The sequence below is a fragment of the Sceloporus occidentalis genome, unplaced genomic scaffold (assembly GCF_023333645.1).
Source record: "Sceloporus occidentalis isolate IW3139 unplaced genomic scaffold, rSceOcc1.0.p SCAF_16, whole genome shotgun sequence".
Classification (NCBI taxonomy): domain Eukaryota; kingdom Metazoa; phylum Chordata; class Lepidosauria; order Squamata; family Phrynosomatidae; genus Sceloporus; species Sceloporus occidentalis.
Genome location: NW_028316996.1, coordinates 9,454,070 through 9,477,516, shown reverse-complemented (window position 1 = coordinate 9,477,516; position 23,447 = coordinate 9,454,070). Strand labels below are relative to the sequence as shown.

The following is a 23,447-nucleotide window of genomic DNA, read 5'->3' as shown; positions in this document are numbered from 1 at the left end:
GCAAGACACCCGGGAGTCTGCTCCGGTAAGTCCGCGGGGTGGGTGCAGAGGTAAAACGCATCCGCACGATGCGCTTAGACAACCTCCCGTGCCGGCACCCCCCCCCCCGTGGGAAGTGCTGGCAGGGGAGGCTGTCTGAGCGTATCGGGGAGTAGGATGCAGGTCCCCTGCACCGCTGCGGGGGATCTGTATCCTAACCCCGCTGCCTGCCCGGCGCCCGGGACTGCATGTCCCGGGCGTCGGGCGCTAGACCCCGAATATAGGCCGCACCCCCACTTTAAAGTCTTAAAGTGGGGGAAAAAAGTGCGGCCTATATTCGAGCCAATACGGTATATCGTTGCCCCCCCCCCTCCCTGCCTGCATCTTCGCTCCATAAGACGCGGCTGATTTTTCATCCTACTTTGGGAGGAAAAAAACTGCGTCTTATGGAGCGAAAAATACGGTACATATTAATGTCTATGTAGTCAGAATGCTGTCTCATAAAAGTCCCTGTTGGTGTAATAGTCAGGTGTCCCAATAATTTTGCCCATAAAGTGCAGGTAGAAATATATTGCGGTTAGCTCATTTAATCCACAGCATTTTTTTTTCCTTGTGTGTTTACTTTTATACGTTTTGTAGGAGTCTTTAGATTTTATTAGTATTTGAACTTGCTGACATACTTAACATAATACGATACAGATTAAAACAGGTGCTACCCTAAAGCTCAAATAGGCCATATGAGGTCTGACTATAAGACTAAGATCCAGATCTCCTGCAGGGCTGCAGGGGACCTGAATCCTCCTGTCTGGTAACCTCCGCTGCTGGTGCTTCTGACTCCCTGGTGTGTAGTCGGGCCAGCGGGTAGACGTCTATGCGATTCACGTAGGCAACTTCCACTGCAGCCGGAAAGGAGGTGCCGTTAGCAGTAGGGGTTGTCTGCGTCCATCGCGCAGACCTTCCCCGGCTGTCAAAGTGGAGAGTTCCCCGAAGAGTGTATGCGCGATGGACGCAGACAACCTCCACTGCTAACGGCACCTCCTTCCAACTGCAGCGGAAATCGCCTGCGCGAATCACGTAGACGTCTACCCGCTGGCCCGACTACACACCAGGTAGTCTGAAACACCAGTAAGTTTGGGGGGGGGAGTGTTAAATGGGGGGCATAAGGCATTTCTGTAGGCAGAGTGCTCTATGGTATGCCTTTTAACTCCCTTAATGCCACTCTGCCTCCAGAAATGCCTTGTGACCCTCTATACGCCACTCTGCCTCCTGAAATGCCTTATACCTCCCTATATGCCACTCTGCCCCATAATATGCCATTTATCCCCCTAAATGCCAGGGTGGCATATAAGGGTATAAGGCATTTCTGGAGGTAGAGTGGCACATAGAAGGTCACAAGGCATATCATGGGGCACGGTGGCATATAGAGGGTTAAAAGGCATATCATGGGACACAGTGGCATATAGGGGGTATAAGGCATTTCTGGGGCAGAGTGGCATGCCTGGGGGCAGATGTGCATAACTGGGGGGGCAGGTTGGAAAATAAAAGGAAAATATTTTTCTCAATCATAGCTTTTATTAACAACCAATTGTTCACATAGTTTACATGAATTAACATTTACCGGTAAAACTATTTTCTTATAGGGTCGGCTTATATTCAGGCTTTTTCTTTTTTTCCTAAATTAATATTCAGATTTCGGGGGTCGTCTTATAATCGAGCAAATACGGTATATATAATTTATAGTAAATATGTATATGCTTAATATATATGCCTTATTATAGGCAATGCAGGAAACTTGGAATAAACATTAAAAAAAGCAAGCACAATTCCTTTAGTGCAATGCTGCCGTTAAATGAAAGTGTTCATCAAAAAACATGACGAATAGTAATAATTCATATAATTTTAAGCCCATACTTGAATAAAAATGTGTTGCGTTTCATTTGGTTTATCAATTTAATTTTAACCTGACTTCTGTTCTGCCTGAGTGGATTTTACCTGTGTTAATAATGCCCAATAATCAGGGCCGGCCCAAGGCAAAATGCCGCCTGGCGTGAATTTTAAAATGCCCCCCCCATTATCTACCCTTCCTCTCCCTCCGTCCCGGCCCCCCCCCCTTGTACTTACCTTTCAGCAGTCCTGCGGCGAGTCTCCCTGTTCGGTCTCAGTGCCGGCTTGTAATGCTGAGCACCGGAAATCAGGAGAAAGAGAGGGGCGCCGAGCGGGTACTGACAGCTTGGTAAGCGAAAACCACTCGGCGCCCCTTTCTCTCTCTTGCTTTAAAAAAAAAAAAAAAAAAGGGCTTGGGGCGGCAAAGTGCTGCCCCTTCAAAAGTGCCGCCTGGAGCGGTTGCCCCACTCGGCTCCATTGTCGGGCCGGCCCTGCCAATAATTGTAGATTACTACGGTTGCAGGCTGCTAATTTATATATTGGTCTTTTATAGCCTTTATAATGCAATAGCATACAATGCTTTTGTTCGTTTTAAGAAAGGTGAAATCATATGGAAACCTACTTCTTGTAATATCAATGTTTAGGGGATGCCACATAAGTAAGCATATTATAAAAACGGGACATGAATTGATTAGAACAGCACCTTTCCATAATGATATTATAGAATAGAAACCTTAACTTGAATGTTAAAATGTGCAAAACTGGCATTGTTGAAGACAGGAATAAAGATGGAGAAGAGTTGATTGTTGTTTTAAACCTTATTGATGGTAGGTGTGACTGTAAGTCTTAAAAAGGTCAAACCAGGTCTTTAAAAAGAATACATATTAGCAAATCATCTCGAGTACAATGTGTGTATTCATATAACTAAGACACATTACAGGGGTCTAAGAAAATTATCAAAACTGAGAAGCCTCACCCTAACACGGTGCTACAGAATCGGCTTGTTTTCATGAAATACAATACAGTGTAATGTAAACCCATGAAATGGATAAAGAAGCTATTCCTGCAAACTTGTAGAACATATTCATAAAACCAAACTCAGGTGGTCCTGATAATTTAATTTGTCTGTTCATAAATTGTGTTATCTAATTTCCCCCTCCCCAAATGTTAAACATCAGTTTACTGTAAGTAGTGGGTCTATTGGTGGTCACAGAATAGATCAGCAGCAATTTCTCTTACTTCCATTTTCTTCCAAGTATTTTGTTTAAGAATATATCTGCATGCTTGAGTCTACAAGGCTGGCGCAGCGAGTTATTGGATTTTCTCATTTGAGCCACACATTATTTTGGTTCTTATGTGCATTTTCCACCATTATATTACTACACAATAATATATATTTATACATTTTGATTCATAGAGTTCTGCTTTGCTTTTTAATTCTATTTTAATGTTTTGCATTGTTAAACATAAACTATAATAAAATAATTTGATTGGTACATGAAATACTTTCCTTAAGAAAATGACATTGCATGAATTCTGCAATTCCAAAAGCATCCACTTACATAGTATAGACATACTGCATTTTGAAAGAGATTAACAACCTTGGAGCTTGTCACCAGGGAGACATGTAGTTGTGCTTATAAAGGGCAGATAAATGTATGTTGTTATTTTAAATGGACCAAGGCCAGCAAAAGCAACGTTTCTCCACTTCCCTAACAAAGGAACGGTTCTAAAAGCATATTGAAGAAATAGAAACGTCAGTTTCCAACATCAAAAAAATGTTCAGTGAAACTTTCGAACAGGAAAGAATTTACACTCTTATGCAATAACATAAATTCACACTACTCTACCCTGATAAACTATGCATTTTTCTATCACAAAATGTATCCACAGTAGACCATGCTCAATGAGCAACATTACTGAGCCATACCCATGCCCATATAAGGTAGCATTCATGGCGACGCCCATTCCATTGTGATGTCATTGAATGTCCAGCACTATGAAGTTGTCAACAAGCTAATCTTGCTCACACTTGTGTTTGGATCAATCCTGATCACCTCACAAGATTTTCCTCCTGCGAGAAGAGTTTGGATTAAATTTTAATCCATCAACTAGGACAAATATGGGAGCTCGTTCTTTCTTTAGGAGCACCCTAAGCATGTGGTGTTGCTGCTTCATGGGAAACGAGCACCCTGAAGAGCAAATGGATGAAGCGCTCTTCAAGCCCACCCCAGACGCTCCCGTGGACAATATGTCTTCATTGAGCAGAAGCGTGAGCAGCTCCTCCATTGAAATGGATTCCAGTAGCTCTCCTGATAGCCAAGCTTCCTGCTCTGAAACCGACACTAAATCGAGTGTGTCCATCGAGGCTGGGATTAAGCCACCTGCTGAGAGTATTGACTGTACTTTGGCTGGGAGTACTAATGGCTACTCAGACATAGAGGACAGTGCTTCAATTTCTAGCTATGAATCCCTGACGTCATTCTACGAGACAGACAGCAGTTCATCCAGCTACCTAACCTGCAGTTCATAATCTGGAATCAGTGGCCCTGCCTGTGATTATCAGTGGAGATGTTCAGAACACCTGATTATTTAACAATAAACCAATTTGAAAATTCGATTTTGTAGGACCTTGTAAATAGTGTGTGCCGAATAAGTATGTAACAAATTCTTTGTGAATAAATTGAAACATTCCCCTTTAACTTGGGGCACAAACTTTTAAGCACCATTTAAGCACTCTGTACAGAATAACTAGGAATAAACTATACAGTGAAATATAATCTTTTTTTCCTGGCTGCTAAAATACATGCTGCTCCATTCTGTGTAAACACACAAAACACACACTATCACACGACTGACAACAATAGCAGCCTCCCGGTTGATGGAAATATACTGCGTAGCCATCCTTCTGTGTATTTCCTCTTGCGTGTTGGATGATGCAGAGTTGTGTTTCATAGATGAGCCCAATAACCTATAGACGATTCTCGCCAATTGAACTGTGTATTGCGAAGAGCCAACTTCTTACACAAGACGCTGGACAACCTTCTTAGTTAAATAAGTTAAATGAATTGTTTAATCCCATTTGAACTCAGTAGACAAAATTACATTTACGGTCAGTGTAAGTCATGGTAGAGCAATTGTTATGTTTGCCCTTTTGTAATAGAAACATCAAATCTGAGGGAAGATTCAGCCCATCTAGTCTGCTCATTTTTTCTGATGTAATAACTTACACTATAATCAGTCCTTGATCTTGTCTTAGATTCAGTATAGCTTGATACCCATCCCGTGCATGCTTAAATTCCCTTTTGTATTAGCCTCTACCACTTCTGATGGGAGTCTGGGCCGTTTAGATACCATCCACCTGGTAAAGTAAAATAATAAGTAATAATGAGTGCGGTTATCACAACTGTATACAGTTAATACATGCATTCGAAGACCCTTCTCACACGTACAGGAATACTTAAATGCATTTGAAAGCCGGGTGTTAACTGGGAATTTCATTTGCAAATGCATAGAGAGAATCTTCAGAATCCTCTGTATGCATTCTGTAGGAGTCTCCAGCCTGTCTCTCTGGAGAGGAATTCAGCCAAATGTTTCTCTTACTGTAACTACAATGTGCAAGACACCAGCTCAAGAACAGACTTTCTTGGAGATTGTATGCTTTTAAGGCTAGGGCAGGGGTGTCCATGTTTTTTCTGCAGTGGGCCACTTCATCAGAATTGTATCCGTGCGAAAGCCGCACTCATTTTTCACTGAGAGAAAATATGGCCTTTAATAAGATATGCAGATTAAAATAAAGTAAATGACACAAAACCTTTACTTTTCCTCTCACTGATTTCTGGGATTTCTGGGTCTACAAATTCAGGATTCTGGATAAGTAAAAATAAAATAGTTCTATTTATTTTAGGGATGCACTAAAATGAAAATTCTGGACCAAAACCGAAAATTCAGGGTTCACTTAGCCGAAACTGAAAGTGACCCCCCACACACTTTTAATAAAAGTAAGTTACACACTAAAATTGTACAAAAAAATTATATATTATGATTGTTAACTGCAATCTCAGGCATACCCAGATTCCAGCATGTACTGGTTGGCTGGGCATTGTATTTTTTGTCCAATTTTAGTGTGTAACCACTCTTTTATTAAAAGTAACACACCACAATTGGACAAAAAAAATCAACAATATGACTTGGCATGATAGGAGTGTGATTGCTAACAGCAAACACACTCTTTTTATACCCAGGCAACCAGTGAATGCTGGAACCTAGGCATGATGGGACTGTGATTGCTGTTAGCAGATTGCTATTAGCTGTTAGCAATCACACTCCTATCATCCCAAGTCAGCCAATACATCCTGGCTGCCGATCTCACGCGGGCCGCACCTCGAGGCATGTTGGACGCCCCTGGGCTAGGGCAATGTTTACTTAACGTGTCTTAGTCTGTCAATTCTAGTTTTGTCGTACCTTTTGCATGTAGGTGTTCTAAGAAGTGCTGCGGAAATGGTTAGAGCTATATCTTGTACAGGCATACCCTACACGGTACAATGGGGTCCAAAGCATGCATGTAAAATGAAAATGTACTTAAAGTAAAGCATTACCTTTTTACACTTATCAATACAGTCATGCTGTTACTCACAAAGCGAGTATAAGTAAACAGGGGACCGGTTGTGCTGCAACTATGTCCTTATTCGTGAGTGTCCATAACGCGCGATATACCTGTAAATAAGTAGTAATAATAATTTCCCTTTTCTCTGCCTTCAAGCGTTTCTGGTGTTTCCCATTGGGAGTGCGTTCCTACCGTTTTGGAAGTCTGTTTCATATTAATCATTGACAAAACTTATGTATAATGATACATTTCCAGTGAAACCTTTCCCAACCATTAAATACAATGCAATACCACATTGAACTGATAATTCTATAATTTTATATATAATGATCTCTGAAGAAAAAGCTGAGGTTTTATTTCTTTTTCCTCTGCCTACTCTTATTTTCTTAACAGCTAGGAAGACATGAACTTCATCATGTTGCATCCTTAACAACACCTGTAAATTGTTTACTAGTTTCAATTATGAGGAGTATCCTTGCTCCATTTCCTTTATTTTATATGCTCCTTTGTTACAATAATGTAGCTATCATATTGATACATCTTCCCTTTGCTCACTATTTATTACTTACTTAAGCCTAGCATTTGATAACCTGAATATAGATTTTTTTCCAGCTGTAATTCAGAATGATTGTAATACATATTGAAATGTATTTTTATTAATCCTTGGAGTACTGCATTATGATGATCCCTTAATATACACTATATGGACAAATATATTGGGACACACTTCCTAATTACTGAATTCTGACCAAGTGCCAAGCACCTATCCATGCAATCTGCAATTACAAACATTTGTGAAGAATGCTCAGTGAATTCAAGCGCGGAACTGTGATAGGATGACACCTTTGCAAAAAGTCAGTTCATGAAATTGCATCCCTGCTAGATATTCCACGGACAACTGTAAGGGGTATTATTGGAAAGGGGAAGTGTTTAGGTACAGCAGCAACTCCGCCATGAAGCGAAAGACGACTTAAAGTGACAGAGTGGGGTCATCAAGTGCTGAGGCGCATAGTGCCTAAAAGTTGCCAACGCTCTGCTGATTCCATGGCTGAAGAGATCAATTTTCCACTGGCATTGATATCGGCACAAAAACTGTGCCGCAAGAGCTTTATGGAATGGATTTCCATGGCCGAGCAGCTGCATGGAAGCCCCACATCACCCAGTACAATGCCCATCGTCGTATCGAGTGGTGTAAAACACGCCGCCACCGGACTCTGGAGCACTGGAAACATGTTCTGTGATTAATCACGTTTCTCTGTGTGGCAGTCTGATGGGCAAGTCTGGGTTTGGCGAATGCCAGGAGAACGTTACCTGCCGGAGGGTGTATGCGCGATGGACGCAGACAACCTCCGCTGCTAACGGCACCTCCTTCCGGCTGCAGCGGAAGTTGCCTACGCGAATCGCGTAGATGTCTACCCGCTGTCCCGACTGCACACCAGGGAGTCAGAAGCACCGGTAAGTTTGGGGGGGGGGTTTAATGGGGGGCATAAGGCATTTCTGTAGGCAGAGTTCTCTATGATATACCTTAATGCCACTCTGCCTCCAGATATGAGTTTTCACCCCCTTTAATGCCACTCTGCCTCCAAAAATGCCTTATACCTCCCTATATGCCACTCTGCCCCATAATATGCCTTTTATCCCCTAAATGCCAGAGTGGCATATAAGGGTATAAGGCATTTCTGGAGGCAGAGTGCCACATAGGGGGTCAAAAGGCATATCATGGGGCACTGTGGCATTAAGAGGGTTAAAAGGCATATCATGGGGCACAGTGGCCTGGGGGCAGATGTGCTGCTGGGGGGCAGGTTGGAAAATAAAAGGAAATAAAAACATAAAAAATATTTTTCTCAATCATTGCTTTTATTAAGAAAAAATAGTTTACATGAATTAACATTTACTAGTAAAACTTTTTGCCTATAGGGTCATCTTATATTCAGGCTTTTTCTTTTTTTTCCTAAATTAATATTCAGTTTTTGGTGGGTCGTCTTATAATCGAGCAAATACGGTATATATAATTTTTAGTAAATATGTATATGCTAAATAAATATGCCTTATTGTAGATATATGTAGGCAATGTAGAAAACTTGGAATAAACATAAAAAACCAAGCACAATTCCTTTAGTGTAATGCTGCTGTTAAATGAAATTGTTCATCAAAAAAGATGACGAATAGTAATAATTCATATAATTTTCAGCCCATACTTGAATAAAAATCTGTTGCGTTTCATTTGGTTTATCAATTTTAACCTGAATTTCTGTTCTGCCTGAGTGGATTTTACCTGTGTTAATAATGCCCTATAATTGCAGATTAGTACGGTTGCTGGCTGCAAATTGATATATTGGTCTTTATAGCCTTTATTATGCAATACCGTAAAATGCTTTTATTCATTTTAAGAAAGGTGAAATCGTATGGAAACCTACTTCTTCTAATATCCATATTTAGGGGATGCCACATAAGTGAGCAGATTATACAAAGGGGGCATGAATTGATTAGAACAGCACCTTTCCATAATGGTGTTATAGAATAGAAACCTTAGCTTGAATGTTAAAATGTGCAAAACTGGCATTGTTGAAGAAAGGAATAAAGATTGAGAGAATCTAGAACCTTGTTTTAAACCTTATTGATGGTAGGTGTGACTCTAAATCTTAAAAGGTCAAACCAGGTCTTAAAAAAAGAATACATATTAGCAACTCATCTCAAGTACAATATGTGTATTCATATAACTAAGACACATTACAGGGTTCTAAGAAAATTATCAAAACTGAGAAGAAGCCTCACCCTAACACGGTGCTACAGAATTGGCTTGTTTTGTAGAAATACAATACAGTGTAATGTAAACCCATGAAATGGATAAAAAATCTATTCCTGCAAACTTGTAGAACATATTAATAAAACTGTTAAAAATCAGTTTACTGTAGGTAGGGGGTCTATTGGTGGTCACAGAATAGATCAGCAGCAATTTCTTTTACTTCCATTTCCTTCCAAGTATTTTGTTTAAGAATATATCTGCATGCTTAAGTCTCCAAGGCTAGCGCAGCGAGTTATTGGATTTTCTCATTTGAGTTACGCATTATTTTGGTTCTTATGTGCATTTTCCACCATTATATTACTACACAATAATATATATTTATACATTTTGATTAATATAGTTCTGCTTTGCTTTCGAAATCTATTTTAATGTTTTGCATTGTTAAACGTAAACTATAATAAAAATAATTTGATTGGTACATGAAATACCTTCCTTAAGAAAATGCCATTGCATGAATTCTGCAATTCCAAAAGCATCCAATTACATAGTATAGACATACTGCATTTGGAAAGAGATTAACAACCTTGGAGCTTGTCACCAGGGAGACATGTAGTTGTGCAGATACATGTATTTTACACTCTTACGCAGTAACATAAATTCACACTACTCTACCGTGATAAACTACGCATTTTTCAATCAGAAAATGTATCCACAGTAGACCGTGCCCAATAAGCAACAATACTGAGCCACACCCATGCCCATATAAGGTAGCATTCATGGCGACGCCCATTCCATTGTGATGTCATTGAATGTCCAGCACTATGAAGTTGTCAACAAGCTAATCTTGCTCACACTTGTGTTTGGATCAATCCTGATCACCTCACAAGATTTTTCTCCTGCGAGAAGAGTTTGGATTCAAATTTAATCCATCAACTAGGACAAATATGGGAGCTCGTTCTTTCTTTAGGAGCACCCTAAGGCTGTGGTGTTGCTGCTTCATGGGAAACGAGCACCCTGAAGAGCAAATGGATGAAGAGCTTTTCAAGCCCACCCCAGACACTCCTGTGGAGTCTTCATTGAGCAGAAGCGTGAGCAGCTCCTCCATTGAAATGGATTCCAGCAGCTCTCCCGATAACCAAAAGTATCAGGCTTCCTGCTCTGAAACCAACAGTGTGTCCATCGAGGCTGGGATTAAGCCACCTGTTGAGAATATTGACAGTACTTTGGCCGGCTACTCAGACATAGAGGACAGTGCCTCAATTTCTAGCTATGAATCTCTGAGTTCATTCTACGGGACAGACAGCAGTTCATCCAGCTACCTAACCTGCAGTTCATAATCTGGAATCAGTGGCCCTGTGATTATCAGTGGAGATGTTCAGAACACCTGATTATTTAACAATAAACCAATTTGAAAATTCAATTTTGTAGGACCTTGTAAATAGTGTGTGCCGAATAAGTATGTAAGGAATGCTGTGAATAAATTGAAACTTGGGGCACAAACTTTTAAGCACCATTTAAGCACTCTGTACAGAATAACTAGTAATTAAACTATACAGTGAAATATAATCTTTTTTTCCTGGCTGCTAAAATACATGCTACTCCATTCTGTGTAAACAAACACAAAACACACACTATCACACGACTGACAACAATAGCAGCCTCCCGGTTGATGGAAATATACTGCGTAGCCATCCTTCTGTGTATTTCCTTTTGCGTGTTGGATGATGCAGAGTTGTGTTTCATAGATAAGCCCAATAACCTATACCTAGCAGTATCTCATACAGCATGTTACTCCCTACAGTTCAACCACCAAATAATTCTCCTTTACGAAAGGAATTATATATTGCAGTTGTTAGTTTAGTCAATTGCCTTTGAATTCGTTTTTGATTGAGTTGCTATGAAACCTATTTCTTTTCCTGCATATTTTGTTGGGGAATATTGAATAAGGGCCAAAACATAGACGATTCTCGCCAATTGAACTGTGTATTGCGAAGAGCCAACTTCTAACACAAGGCGCTGGACAACCTTCTTAGTTAAATTAGTTAAATTAATTGTTTAATCCCATTTGAACTCAGTAGACAAAATTACATTTACGGTCGGTGTAAGTCACGGTAGAGCAATTGTTATGTTTGCTATTTTGTAATAGAAACATCAAATCTGATGGAAGATTCAGCCCATCTAGTCTGCTCATTTTTTCTGATGTAAAAACTTAGACTATAATCAGTCCTTGATCTTGTTTTAGATTCAGAATAGCTTGATACCCATCCCGTGCATGCTTAAATCTGGGCCATTTATATACCATCCACTTGGTAAAGTAAAATAATAAGTAATAAGGAGTGCAGTTATCACAACTGTATACAGTTAATACATGTAATCGAAGACCCTTCTCACACGTACAGGAATACTTAAATGCATTTGAAAGCCGGGTGTTAACTGGGAATTTCATTTGCAAATGCATAGAGAGAATCTTCAGAATCCTCTGCATTTGCTCTGAAAAAAACCTTGTCTTATAATCGAGCAAATACGGTATTTAGAATGCTGTCTCTGTTGGTGTAATAGTCAGGTGTCCAAATACTTTTGTCCATAAAGTGCAGGTAGAAATATATTGCGGTTAGCTCATTTAATCCACAGCATTTTTTTTTCTTTGTGTGTTTACTTTTATACATTTTGTAGGAGTCTTTAGATTTTATTAGTTTTTGAACTTGCTGACATACTTAACATAATACGATACAGATTAAAACAGGTGCTACCCTAAAGCTCAGATTATATTCTTGCAAAGCCACAGTTTAATGTTCTTAGATATACCATATTATAAATGCAAACTGTCTCCCACCTTCGTATGAAGAAAAGTTCCTCCGACTTGGTAACCACAGAGGACGGAAGGCTTGTGTTCATCTACTATCTCTAGAATAAGGGGTATACATAATTAAAGACTATTTATAACACAATGTATAAACAGAGAAATTAAATTATCTAATTCCCCCCTCCTCAAAAATCAGTTTACCGTAGGTAGTGAGGCTATTGGTGGTCACAGAATAGATCAGCAGCAATTTCTCTTTGAGAGACTACATTTATAGCCTTATCCCTAACTCTGTTGTCCTCTACCACTTCTGCTGGAAAACCGTTCTACTCATTTGCGAACTTGGTGAAACTTCCTTATGTGATCCTAGAGTTTAGGACTATGGCCATGTGTCCCAGCATATATGAGTACATCCATATTATTTGTTGAATCCGTTTATATAGTTAGGTGTTATGTCATTTCTCCACTCTCTCTTCTTTCCTCCAAGTTATATACGTATTGAGATCTTTGAGTATTTTCTGACAAATTGACCTCTCCTTGAGGCTCTCTCCAGAATGTCAAATTACTTCTATAAATGTGTCTGCAAAACTGTGTACAATACTTTAGGTGAAGTCTGACCAGAGACCTGTAAATTGGGTAACCATCTCCCTCTTCTGTAATCATTGTATTTTCCTTGCCACCAAACATCTCCCTTAATTATAACGTGCTTATGAGCTTTGCTTAATAACCGTAGTAATTATTTCCTGAGATGATTCTACCTGTGGGACTCGTCTGCAAGTTCTTTGTATTGGAAAATCTGCTTGGAATAATTGGGATGTGAAGGACTGTTTGCAAATATGACATAATCTATTAAGGTCATTTTATTCTGTTGGCAGTTAACCTACAAAGAGTGTCATCCTTGCCTGTATTAAAATCTCATTGTGAGCTCTCTGTACTGTGACATCCACAATTAGACATACGTGAGGTGTGTGTTTAATCCTGGCACCGAAAGACTGCATAATTTGTTAGTCCTCTGTGTAATAGGTTTCTACACTAAATATAAATTGTCATCTTTATGATGTGCCTCAGCTTTTTTAGCCCTGGTGATTTGCAGGAAGGTTGAATATTGTATATTATTATCGGTATATTTTGCCATGGCAACAAATCGTACTAATAAAAAGAAAGCAGGATAAAAGAAAATCAGAAGGGTACATAATGCATAAAAGTAAGAATAAGTTAAAGTGTGAGCTTGCTTACTCGATTTATTACCTAGTGTTAGTGGCAAACCTGTGGTTTCAGGTGGCCACCAAATTATGTGCCATCTTCGTAATGCTTGTATTCGATTACTTGAAAAAGAAACTCTAGAAAATTGCTTCATTTACCGTAACACCACATTACCACCAAATATATTTAAATATTTTAGGGGGGTGCTATTAACTATAAGGAACAGATACTAATAATAATCAATGGATGCTTACTGCTTCCAAAACAGTCACTTTTGCAAAGATATGCATGGCGGGTTTTGAGCGATACAAGCTTGCTTCAAAGATTGGCTTTCCAGGCCAACGTGAGCCACAAAGGCGCTTCATGTTGGGTCTAGGAGACAAATGAATTTTACATGGAATTGCTGTTCAGCATTCTTCAACATGCCTGAAACAATGACTGTCAAGACAAGTAGCAGGTCTACATCTGGAGGGTATCGTTGACAGAACTCTTACCTTACCAGCTTTTCAATCTGAGGTAGGGGAGACATCCACAAAGGGATTTTCTCTAAATGGAGTTTGAACTCTCTCACTTCACTATTCATTATGAAGGGCAAACACTCGCATTTTTCTCAGGCAAGAAGGGACGAGCAAGCCTAGCATAAATCTAAGGCTGAAGAAACCTCACTGATTTAACAGTGCATTATACAGGGCCAGCCAAACATCTCCTGCAGTAGAAACTTACTGGAGTTTGAAACTTCAGAATGAAATGTGTAGTCAATGAGCTAAGATGCAACTCGCCCCTTTAGTGAATATACCTCCAAAGAGCAGTTAACTGCTTTTTATGAATTATTTGTTGGATGTCTGTGTTGTAGTAGCACAGAATGAAAATATAAATTTAAATGTTCTTCCTAATGTGCAACTATTGACTCGTTTTGTACATATTAGCAGACCATGCATACACAAGCTATGATGTTCTATGGATTTTCTCCCTTAAAACCACAGCCAGCATTGTTGTTATGCACACACTGTTGAACAGTGTAGTGGTGTCACTGCTGGGTCTCTTTTTAACCAATCATAACACTATTAGTTTATATTAAATAGAAAGAAATAAAAATGTATAGGATTTTCCAAACCTCACACAAATCCACATAAATCATTGTGTCAACCCATAATAAGTTATCACAAATATGACTATATATCAAAATCTAAGCAAAATTGCCTTTTTTCTTTTGCCTGTACAATCATTACAGTATGGTTGCTTTTAATACAAATCTGTTCCATTTTCATGCCATAAGGAGGGTGTGATATCTTTTTAAATTTGAATGTATTAGAGTAAATTAAAAATAGAATTTCCATTAGAGGAGGCATGGGCCCTGTAACAGGATCAGGATGAACAGTGCTCTTGCTTTTAAAATGTGATAGGGTTACCCTTACGGTTTTGCTGTATCCACATTCTAATTTGAAGCTGTCTTAATCCTTCATTTCTTTTCTGTTTTATCTTCTCTTTTCTGTACAGGTGACTTCTATTCCCTCATTTCCAAACTGCTAGGCGAAAGGGAAGATGTTGTTCATGTCCATAAATATAACCCAACAGATGTAATAGATTCCAGTCTTGTAGCAGAAATTGCTAATGTAGTTCACAAGAGACAGCCTGCCTGGTATATTTCCAGGCAAGTTTTAGAACATAATGAGAGGCCCAATACTATTTTGAACAGAGATCGGATTCACAAATTTCACAAGTTAGAGTCCACATTGAGACCACCAGGGAACACTCTTGATCTGGCACAAGCTGCTAGATCTGATGGAGTGGGCAACTGGGAGAATCAACGTCAAGGAGGTTGGTTGGGATTTATTTTTTTTTGTAATAGATATTGGTCCGCATTAGCAAAACCTGAAGGGAAGACCAATGATAAGTTATATGAGCTGATGGGTCAAAAAGAAGTGCTCTTGTAAGCAAACCATTGGTGGATGCTTTTTTTGTGCCAATTTCACACTATTTCATATTATTTGCAATCTGTAGATTTTCATAAAATTAAATAAAAGAAGAGACTACACCATGAGCTTGGGATGACTTAAGAGGACACCTTAGAAGATATGCTTATTTGGGTGTAATATGAGTAGACAAAAGGTGCATTTTGTGCCAGCATGCAAACTGATGGCAGAATGAGAAAGTCCCAGCTAAATTACAGACAGATCTGAAGCAGAATGTGCACTGAGCCTCAGTAGTTTCCTCTTTGTAAATGGGTATTTATTTTTGACCGTGAATCCAGATTGTAATTGGAAAGCCTTGACTCATTCCCTTCAGGTTTCTATGGCAGCAATCCTTGATGGCATTGCTTTTGTTTTAATTGTGTTGTGGCCTCTGTGATATCGATTGTGTTTAGTCTTCCTTGCTAATGTGGAACGCCAGATAATAATACGGCATGCAAAGATTATTCTTTAAAGAGTAAGCAATACGTATGCATGGCAGACGTTTGTTCGTGGGCTGTCTTCTGAAATACATCATGCCATGTTGCATTAAAAGTGCTCTCTTAAATTCAAGCTTGGTAATCATAATAACAGTTTTTGCATGGCAAATTTTCTAAGAGCTACAAAAAATCACTATCCATACAGATTTAATGCTACAATTTCTGTAACACATTTAAACACAGCATTTCTTATATCAAACCATTCATATTGCCGATATAGTCCTATTTAATTCTTTTTCTAATTTTGGTGGCTTTCTTTTTTTTTTTTACTGTATTAGTATTGGGTGGTATAAGCCTTATAGCTTTGATGTCTTTTTGTATCTGATGAATTACTATGCAAAAAAAGTACTAAAACTTGAGAAGGGTTCACAGTTCAAAAATAAGGGCTTTTGTTATCAAGTACAAGAGGGGAGATGGGAGACTTTTTATGCTAACTCATAAAACAAAAAATAAAAACAAATGTTAGAGTCAAGCAAAAAAAACTTTTTCCTGATAAAAGTAGATTTTTTTAATATTTGTGAAAATTAAGCAGTAAGCTGCTAGCCTGTGTTGATGCTGCTTCTTTGTTTTCAGAGGGATATTCACTTAAATTAAAGTTGTGGGGAGCCGCAGTTTGGCCTGGTTTTGATATAGATTTAGATGTAGATGGTCCTACCCTGGCAAGCTCCTCCGATGAGGGGACAGCTAGAACTGACTTCTCACTCATTTAGCTATACATCATACAGAGTCAACCAAGCTGTTCTTGAAGGAACTTCTCACTGGAGATAATCCATAGTGAAACTGATTAATTGGTACTGAAAAATATCTTGTAAACTGAAATGCAAGATCCCCCTAATGAATAGACCCCCAAATAAGAAAACTGGAAAAGTCATAAACATTACTGATCTTTCTTTTCATTTAAAAAAAAAATCCTTTAGAGAAAAAGACGGGACAGAAAAACATCTTTTGTGGGCTTTCGCATATCTTATTAGAGTTTAGCTTTGTGTGACAATGTTTGAAGCTAGAAACAGATGGTAGACTACTATAAGGCTAGGTTTCCACTTGGTTTTTTTTTGCTAAAAACGCCCATAATAACGCCAATTCAGCCATACGGCGTTTTTTTTGTGAAAAAACGCTGCGGCCAGATGTTAGCTGTTCTTCAATAGGAAATCACACTATGCCATATCCACTTGGCGTTTTTCTGTTTGGCGTTTTTTAGTCCTCTTTGGCGTTTTTCTGCTTTTTTGGGCTCTGTGGTGGTTTTTCAAAATCGCAGCATGTTGACACTCTGGCTTTTTTGCAAGGAAATCTTGGCGTTTTTCTCCAATAGAAGTCTATGGGAGAGAAAAACGCCATGAAAAAGCCATGTGGGTTTTGCCTTGGCGTTTTTTTCTACAGTTACAATGCAGAGGATGGACCCAGTATCTGTGTGTCCTACGAGAAATAGGCTGGAAACAAACAGTTTCACACAAAACAAAGTTCATATTGAATTTTACACCATTTGGAACAAACATGCCATTACAAACAAACATACCCAACTGGATCCTGCGTGCCAAAAGCAACAGCAAACAATTTGCACCATCATTTGGGGCCTATCTTCCTAGAGGAGCTGACATTCGGAATAAAGCATGCCTGTGGCGTTTAAGTAGAACTCTACCAAGGAAATGACATCAGGAGGGGGCAGATACTTGCCATTTATCCTAATCCCTTTTAGCTGGGTGACAATTCTAACGTGTAAAGGCTGGAAAAACTGCCTAAGGTCAAAAAAGCATTTCCACAGAAAGGCTAAAACGCCAGAAAAAACTCCAGACAAAACACCAAAACAAAGGAGAATGCAGTGGCAGTTTTTTCTTGGCGTTTTTCCTGGCGTTTTTAATCATGAAAATAACGCAGGACAAAAACCCAAGTGGAAATGTGTTTGCCCCTTGATTTTCTGCATTTTTGCATATTTTTGGTCATTGAAGGCTATTGTTTAACCACAATCTAATTTAACATTTTAACCATAAATAACATGCAATTTTGATACTTTGACATTTGTTTATTAAATAAATATATGCAACCTCCAAAGCCCCTGTGTGGGGGGAAAAAAGTAATCACTCTTTTAGACTTAAAACCTAGTTACGGCACATTTCCCAGTAATAACAGCTGTGGGTTTTTGAGCATAAACTGCTTGATTCAGATCCTGTCGCAACATATCCACAGGGTTTAGGGCTGGACATTGCCTAGGATAATCAAAAAACTATTAGGAATTCCTGTTACTCTTCAACTAATCATGACATTGGAACCACCGTCCTTGACGTTGGTATTAGGTTCGAGAGTGCAACCAAGGCCCATGTCACCCAAAAATGGATGTGTAATCTTTATTACATTTTCACATCTGCCAAACTCATGTACACAAAAGAAATATAACAAGCACCAAACATTGTCTTCATTTGTTTTCTCAAACACCTTCTACAAATTAATACAACCCACAAAATAATATGTCCAAAATCATTGTAGAAAAATATGCAACACTGTTCAAAACTCTATGGTGAAAAGCCACCGATTGAACAACACAAACAAGGAATATAACCCCTCCAACATATAAGAGATTACTCATGAGCACACTTTTTCCATGTAATATTAAATTTTTTTTTATTTTCAGTGTTATATGCCAAATACACTATGTAATTGTAAGAAAAATGAGCAGTTTTAACACCCTCCTGATTTTACAGTGACTACATTTTGCTTAATTGGAAACCCAATTAGTGAAAATATTTATTGCGCGGCCAGAATATTAACTTTTCCTTTCTGCTGTTGCCATGTGGGTGTTTAAAGGGAACTGGAATAAAAATAAGATGTCGTAATGTACATTTAGATGTAGAGGCAGACCTCCCATATACTGATCCATTTTAAGGTATTCTGTATTATGGGCACTGATTTCAACAAGCTGGTGGTAATCATTTTCTTTCTAGATTTACTCTCAGCGCCTCTTAAGCAAGGAGCTGTTAAGAAGCATCAGGAAGTTAAAATCGTTCCCGTTCTGGCTTGGTTAGAAGCACCTCTGAAATGATTAGTAAATTATAACATTTTCAGAATTATTCAGTCGCAAAGCATGGTGAGGCAGAGCCCTGAATACATTTGAGATTTAGCACGGCTTCTATGCCTTTTCAGGACAGATATGGGGAGTGCTGGGTTATGACATCATAACCTGATGCTCCATGTTTCCCTGAAATTGTTATTGAGTTATGTGTTGGAGGAGTCTCAAACCTAAAACCACAGTGGATAACTAGGGGCCCCGTCAGGCATATTACTAACTTGCACAGAGACCGCAAACCTTCAAGCCAGTTGCTAGAAAATAGAGAGCTTATATGGGTGAAAAACTATATCTTTGTGCTGAACTGTGGACTTAACCATCAGGAACATCAACAACCACAATGATTGATTTTGAAAAAAAAAAATCACATGAGATTGTAACCCCTTTAAAGTAGACATTAGTCAGCCAGACTGCTCTCTCAATATCGCACATTGAGTGCCTAAAGGATTAGACCAATTGTAGGATGCTAAAATGTATTCTTCTTAAGTGTTGTTATAATTAAAATGACATTATTACCAATATATTAGCTTCTTTACCGTTGGTGCACATGTAGTAATATACATAAATATTTTGTGTCTTACAAAGTGCTTGGAGAAACCTCTTAATATTAGTTTCTATTTAATCTAATCCTCACCAAAGATTCATTATATTTGTACTGTATATCAAGCATTTACAAGAATTATATATGTTTAACTCATATATTATTAGTCTATGTGAGGTGTGTGTTACAGAGCATTTACGTTAAGTAAATTACAATGATTTGTCTACTAATAAGAATTTTATAAACCACATTATTTAAAGGAGAGGAACATTACTTTTATGTGTAGGACAAAGACTTTGGCGTGAGACCCCTATTGGCAAGATGGGAACCAAAACCGTAAAGGCTCTAGCATAGTGTCATTGTCATGTTTAATGGCCTGTTTCAACTTGCTTGGCTCTCGCTTTATGTCGGCTTGATTTATTGTTCTGGTTTGAAAACATTCTAAAGATTACTCAGTTGCTAAATTACCAGTCAATTATAATTACGGAGTCTCCACATTTGTCAGTTTCTGCCCAATAAGTGCCTTTAGTGCAACAGGGACATTTATTTAAACAATTTGCAACCTTTTTAGTACACAAATGGATTCCATGAAAGCAAAGATGTCCACAGAATAAAGTAACTTACTTTTGTTCTTGTAAATGTATATATTAACGGAACTTAATGTCGTTACAGTAGAGCTCATTAATTGATACTGACCATCAGTAAAACTGATTTACCAACTATCCTAGAAACCAGTTCATGGGATCTAGATTGTCCCAGTGTAGATTTTTTATCATGCAGATTCATGGGTGCTATAAATCATCTTATAAAAAAATCATCATTTTTTACCCTCTTGTCACCATGAGAAATTGAAATCTTCCCCTTTAAATTGTGCATTGTGTTATAATTAAAATTTGATTTATTCACTAGTAAGCTGTGGGATTTAAATCACTTGGTGACACTGTTATAATTCATACTTTTCTAATTTGCTCTCTGTCTCGTATTCAGATTTCCATATGGAAGAAGTCCTTGACTGGCCAGGAGTGAATCTCAAATTAGGACAAGTGTCGGGGCTAGCTCTGGATACCAATAATAATTTGGTTATTTTCCACAGAGGTGATCATGTTTGGGATGGAAAGTAAGTGTTTGTTACATTGGACAAAAAAAAGTTGAATTACTTATGTTTTAGCATAAAGAATATATAGACTGTACAGTGCAGATGTCTTTAGCTGACTGCCTTTCATAAAGACAATTAAATATGACAGTATATGGGGGTAGCATTCATTTTAATTAACGAGATGCAAAATTAAGTCTCTCATGATGCAGCTAGAAAGAAGGATTGATGGAAGCATCATGTAAGCGTGACTCTATTAAATGAGGACTACTACTATTCTAATTCTGTGACATATTGCATAGAAATAGTGGAGAGTTAGTTAATTTCCACTATGTTAGCCACAGACTGAGAGAGGCAACAAGGTACAGCTGGGAGGAGAATGAGAGAGAGGAGGTTGCTGAACTGAGCTATACAGAGCAGGTGTACCTAAAGACTGACACTGGGCTGTATATCTTGTTTTCAGCTGCCTGGATTAGCCGGGTACCTATAAATATGTCATAAGTCAGTGTATTCCAAACTGCTGTATAGATGAATCGTACAAAATAAAGTTTGTATTATTTTGAATCTTGCTTGAATTGTGCTCGAACTACCCTCCAGACCGATAGAAACATAACGAATGGCTTATCCCACTCCATCACAAAAAAGTTAAAACATGTTACAAGAATATGGGCAACCCATTGACACCGCTATGGAATATGATGGTGCTATATAAAACAGTAAATAATAATAAAGCTGCAAATAAAAAATAAAACAAATGTCCAATAGTTATATTATTATATAAAAAAATAATAGAAAGTAAGAATGCAAAGTAGGGCAAGTGCATGCAATAGAAAAGGCGAAAAATGTTTTGGCAGGCATATGATCTGCTGGGTTGTGCGTTTTCTTTCTTTTGTTGCTTTTGGATATTGTTTTGTGTTTCATTTTTGGTTTGCAGTTCTATCTAAATTCTAACAGATACGTTAGTGGATATTGGTATGGGGCAGTATTATTTGGAGTATTACACTTTACTTTGTGGCTTTTGATGCTGTTACCTTCTGAATTTTGTTTGAGTGCCCTCCACTCGATAGGCGTGTAAAATTATTTAGTTCTAGAACGTTTAGTGTAAAAGTATGCAGTTATGGCCTAGTTCTCCCTCTAGTGTTAAAAAGAAGTATTACAGCACTATAGAAATTAGACATGGTTAATGAATCACTTAAGTTTAGAACTTTTCAGTCCTTTGGCCCTTGGTTGGTTGATAATCTTATTGTTGCTCCGGTCACTTAGATTTTGTTGTATCAATAATTACATTAAATAGCTAAGTGTGTCTGCACTGTTCCATGTCTACAACTGTATAATGTTTCTGCGTTATTGTTTGTTATTCATAATCATTCCAGTGGTAAAATTGTTGGATATTACCATATTGGTCCCAGACTTTATCATAATATCAAACTATACAAACTTCTTTGGACTAGTAGGATTACGCCAATGACCACATTAAAAAAATAAGATTAAAATGTCTCCCACTTTTCTTTTTTACAGCTCGTTTGACAGGAAATTTGTTTATCAACAAAGAGGAATTGGACCGATAGAGGATAGCACCATACTTGTTGTTAACCCGAACACCTCAGCTATTCTGAAGTCAACTGGCAAGAATCTGTAAGTGTATCCAACAGCAGCTTTGTGTTAACACTAGGGCTGAAACAACGAATCGATAAAATCGATAATAATCGATAACAGAAATCGTTGTCGACGATTTCCGTTATCGATTAATCGAGTGATCGATTCGTTGTTTACTTACCTCCGCGAGCGTTCCCCGCTTCTGCAGTCTCCGCCTTCTTTTAGTTACGTGACGCGTTCCGGAGGTAAGTATTCTTCATGTCTGTGCAAGTGGCTCCATTCTCACAGAGCGGTTCGCTCTGTGCGAGTGGCTCCATTCGCACAGAGCGATTCGCGGGGGTGGGGGTGGGGGTGGGGTTTCAGGGGATGCAGGGCAGGGTGTGAGTGTGGGTGCAGGGCAGAGTGGGGGTGGGGATGCAGGGCAGGGTGTGAGTGTGGGGGCAGGGCAGAGTGGGGGTGGGGATGCAGGGTGTGGGTGCAGGGCAGGGTGTGAGTGTGGGTGCAGGGCAGGGTGTGAGTGTGGGTGCAGGGCAGAGTGGGTGCAGGGTGTGAGTGTGGGGGCAGGGCTGGGTGCAGGGCAGAGTTGGAGACTGGGTGCAGGGGCACAGTGCAAAGTGCTGGGTGCAAAGTGCCAGGGCTGGGTGCAAAGTGCTGGGCGCAAAGTGCCAGGGCTGGGTGCAAAGTGCCAGGGCTGGGGCAAAGTGCTGAGTGCTGGGTGCAAAGTGCCAGGGCTGGGTGCAAAGTGCAGGGTGCAAAGTGCAAAATGCTGGGTGCAAAGTGCTGGGTGCAAGGTGCTGGGTGCAAAGTGCTGGGTGCAAAGTGCTGGGTGCAAAGTGCCAGGGCTGGGTGCAAAGTGCCAGGGCTGGGGCAAAGTTTCTTGAACAGTAATAGTCCACCTCTTTTCAGAATGTTTGTGGTTATTTTGTTTCATAAATATTGTGTTTTGGTTCTTGTACTTTGAAAATATTGTTTTTTATTACATCATAACAAAATAAGAATGTTAATGTAAATTTGAAGTTGTTTTTTAACATCCAGTTCATTAAATTATTTTAAATAAACGAAAAATGTGCATATTGGTTTTTTTTAATCGATTAATCGAAAAAATAATCGGCCAACTAATCGATTATTAAAATAATCGTTAGTTGCAGCCCTAGTTAACACACTAAACATCCAACAAAATGTTTTTCAGGACACTATATCCCAAAAATAAAATATAGAAAACAGTTATTCTTCCTTCGCTCGCCATCCACCTCATGACCTTCGCAGCTGTTGGGGGGAGAGCCTGGGTCCAGGGCACTTATATAGTCTATATACTGTAGTTGTAGTACTATATAGTTGTCGTGGGCTGCTAAAGTAGTTATCATTTTCCCATGTTGTATTCCAGTTTATGTGACTGCACATGGCATTATCCTGTTGTAGAAACTGGTTAAATAAACGATTATTATATTTTGTTGTTGCCGCATTTTATTTACAGGGTGCCAGAAGATTACATAAT

The 23,447-nt window shown here is 38.9% G+C and overlaps 1 protein-coding gene across 1 annotated transcript in view; it reads left to right on the top strand.

The window, feature by feature from the left end:
* The window catches only part of LOC149302995 (peptidyl-glycine alpha-amidating monooxygenase B-like), an 88,478-nt gene that overhangs the window by 50,842 nt on the left and 14,189 nt on the right, over window positions 1-23,447 (top strand). The window contains exons 14-16 of the mRNA XM_089481691.1: window positions 14,716-15,036; window positions 20,251-20,380; window positions 21,875-21,991. Of these exons, the coding sequence (XP_089337817.1) occupies window positions 14,716-15,036; window positions 20,251-20,380; window positions 21,875-21,991 (568 nt within the window). The remainder of the gene's footprint in view (window positions 1-14,715; window positions 15,037-20,250; window positions 20,381-21,874; window positions 21,992-23,447) is intronic.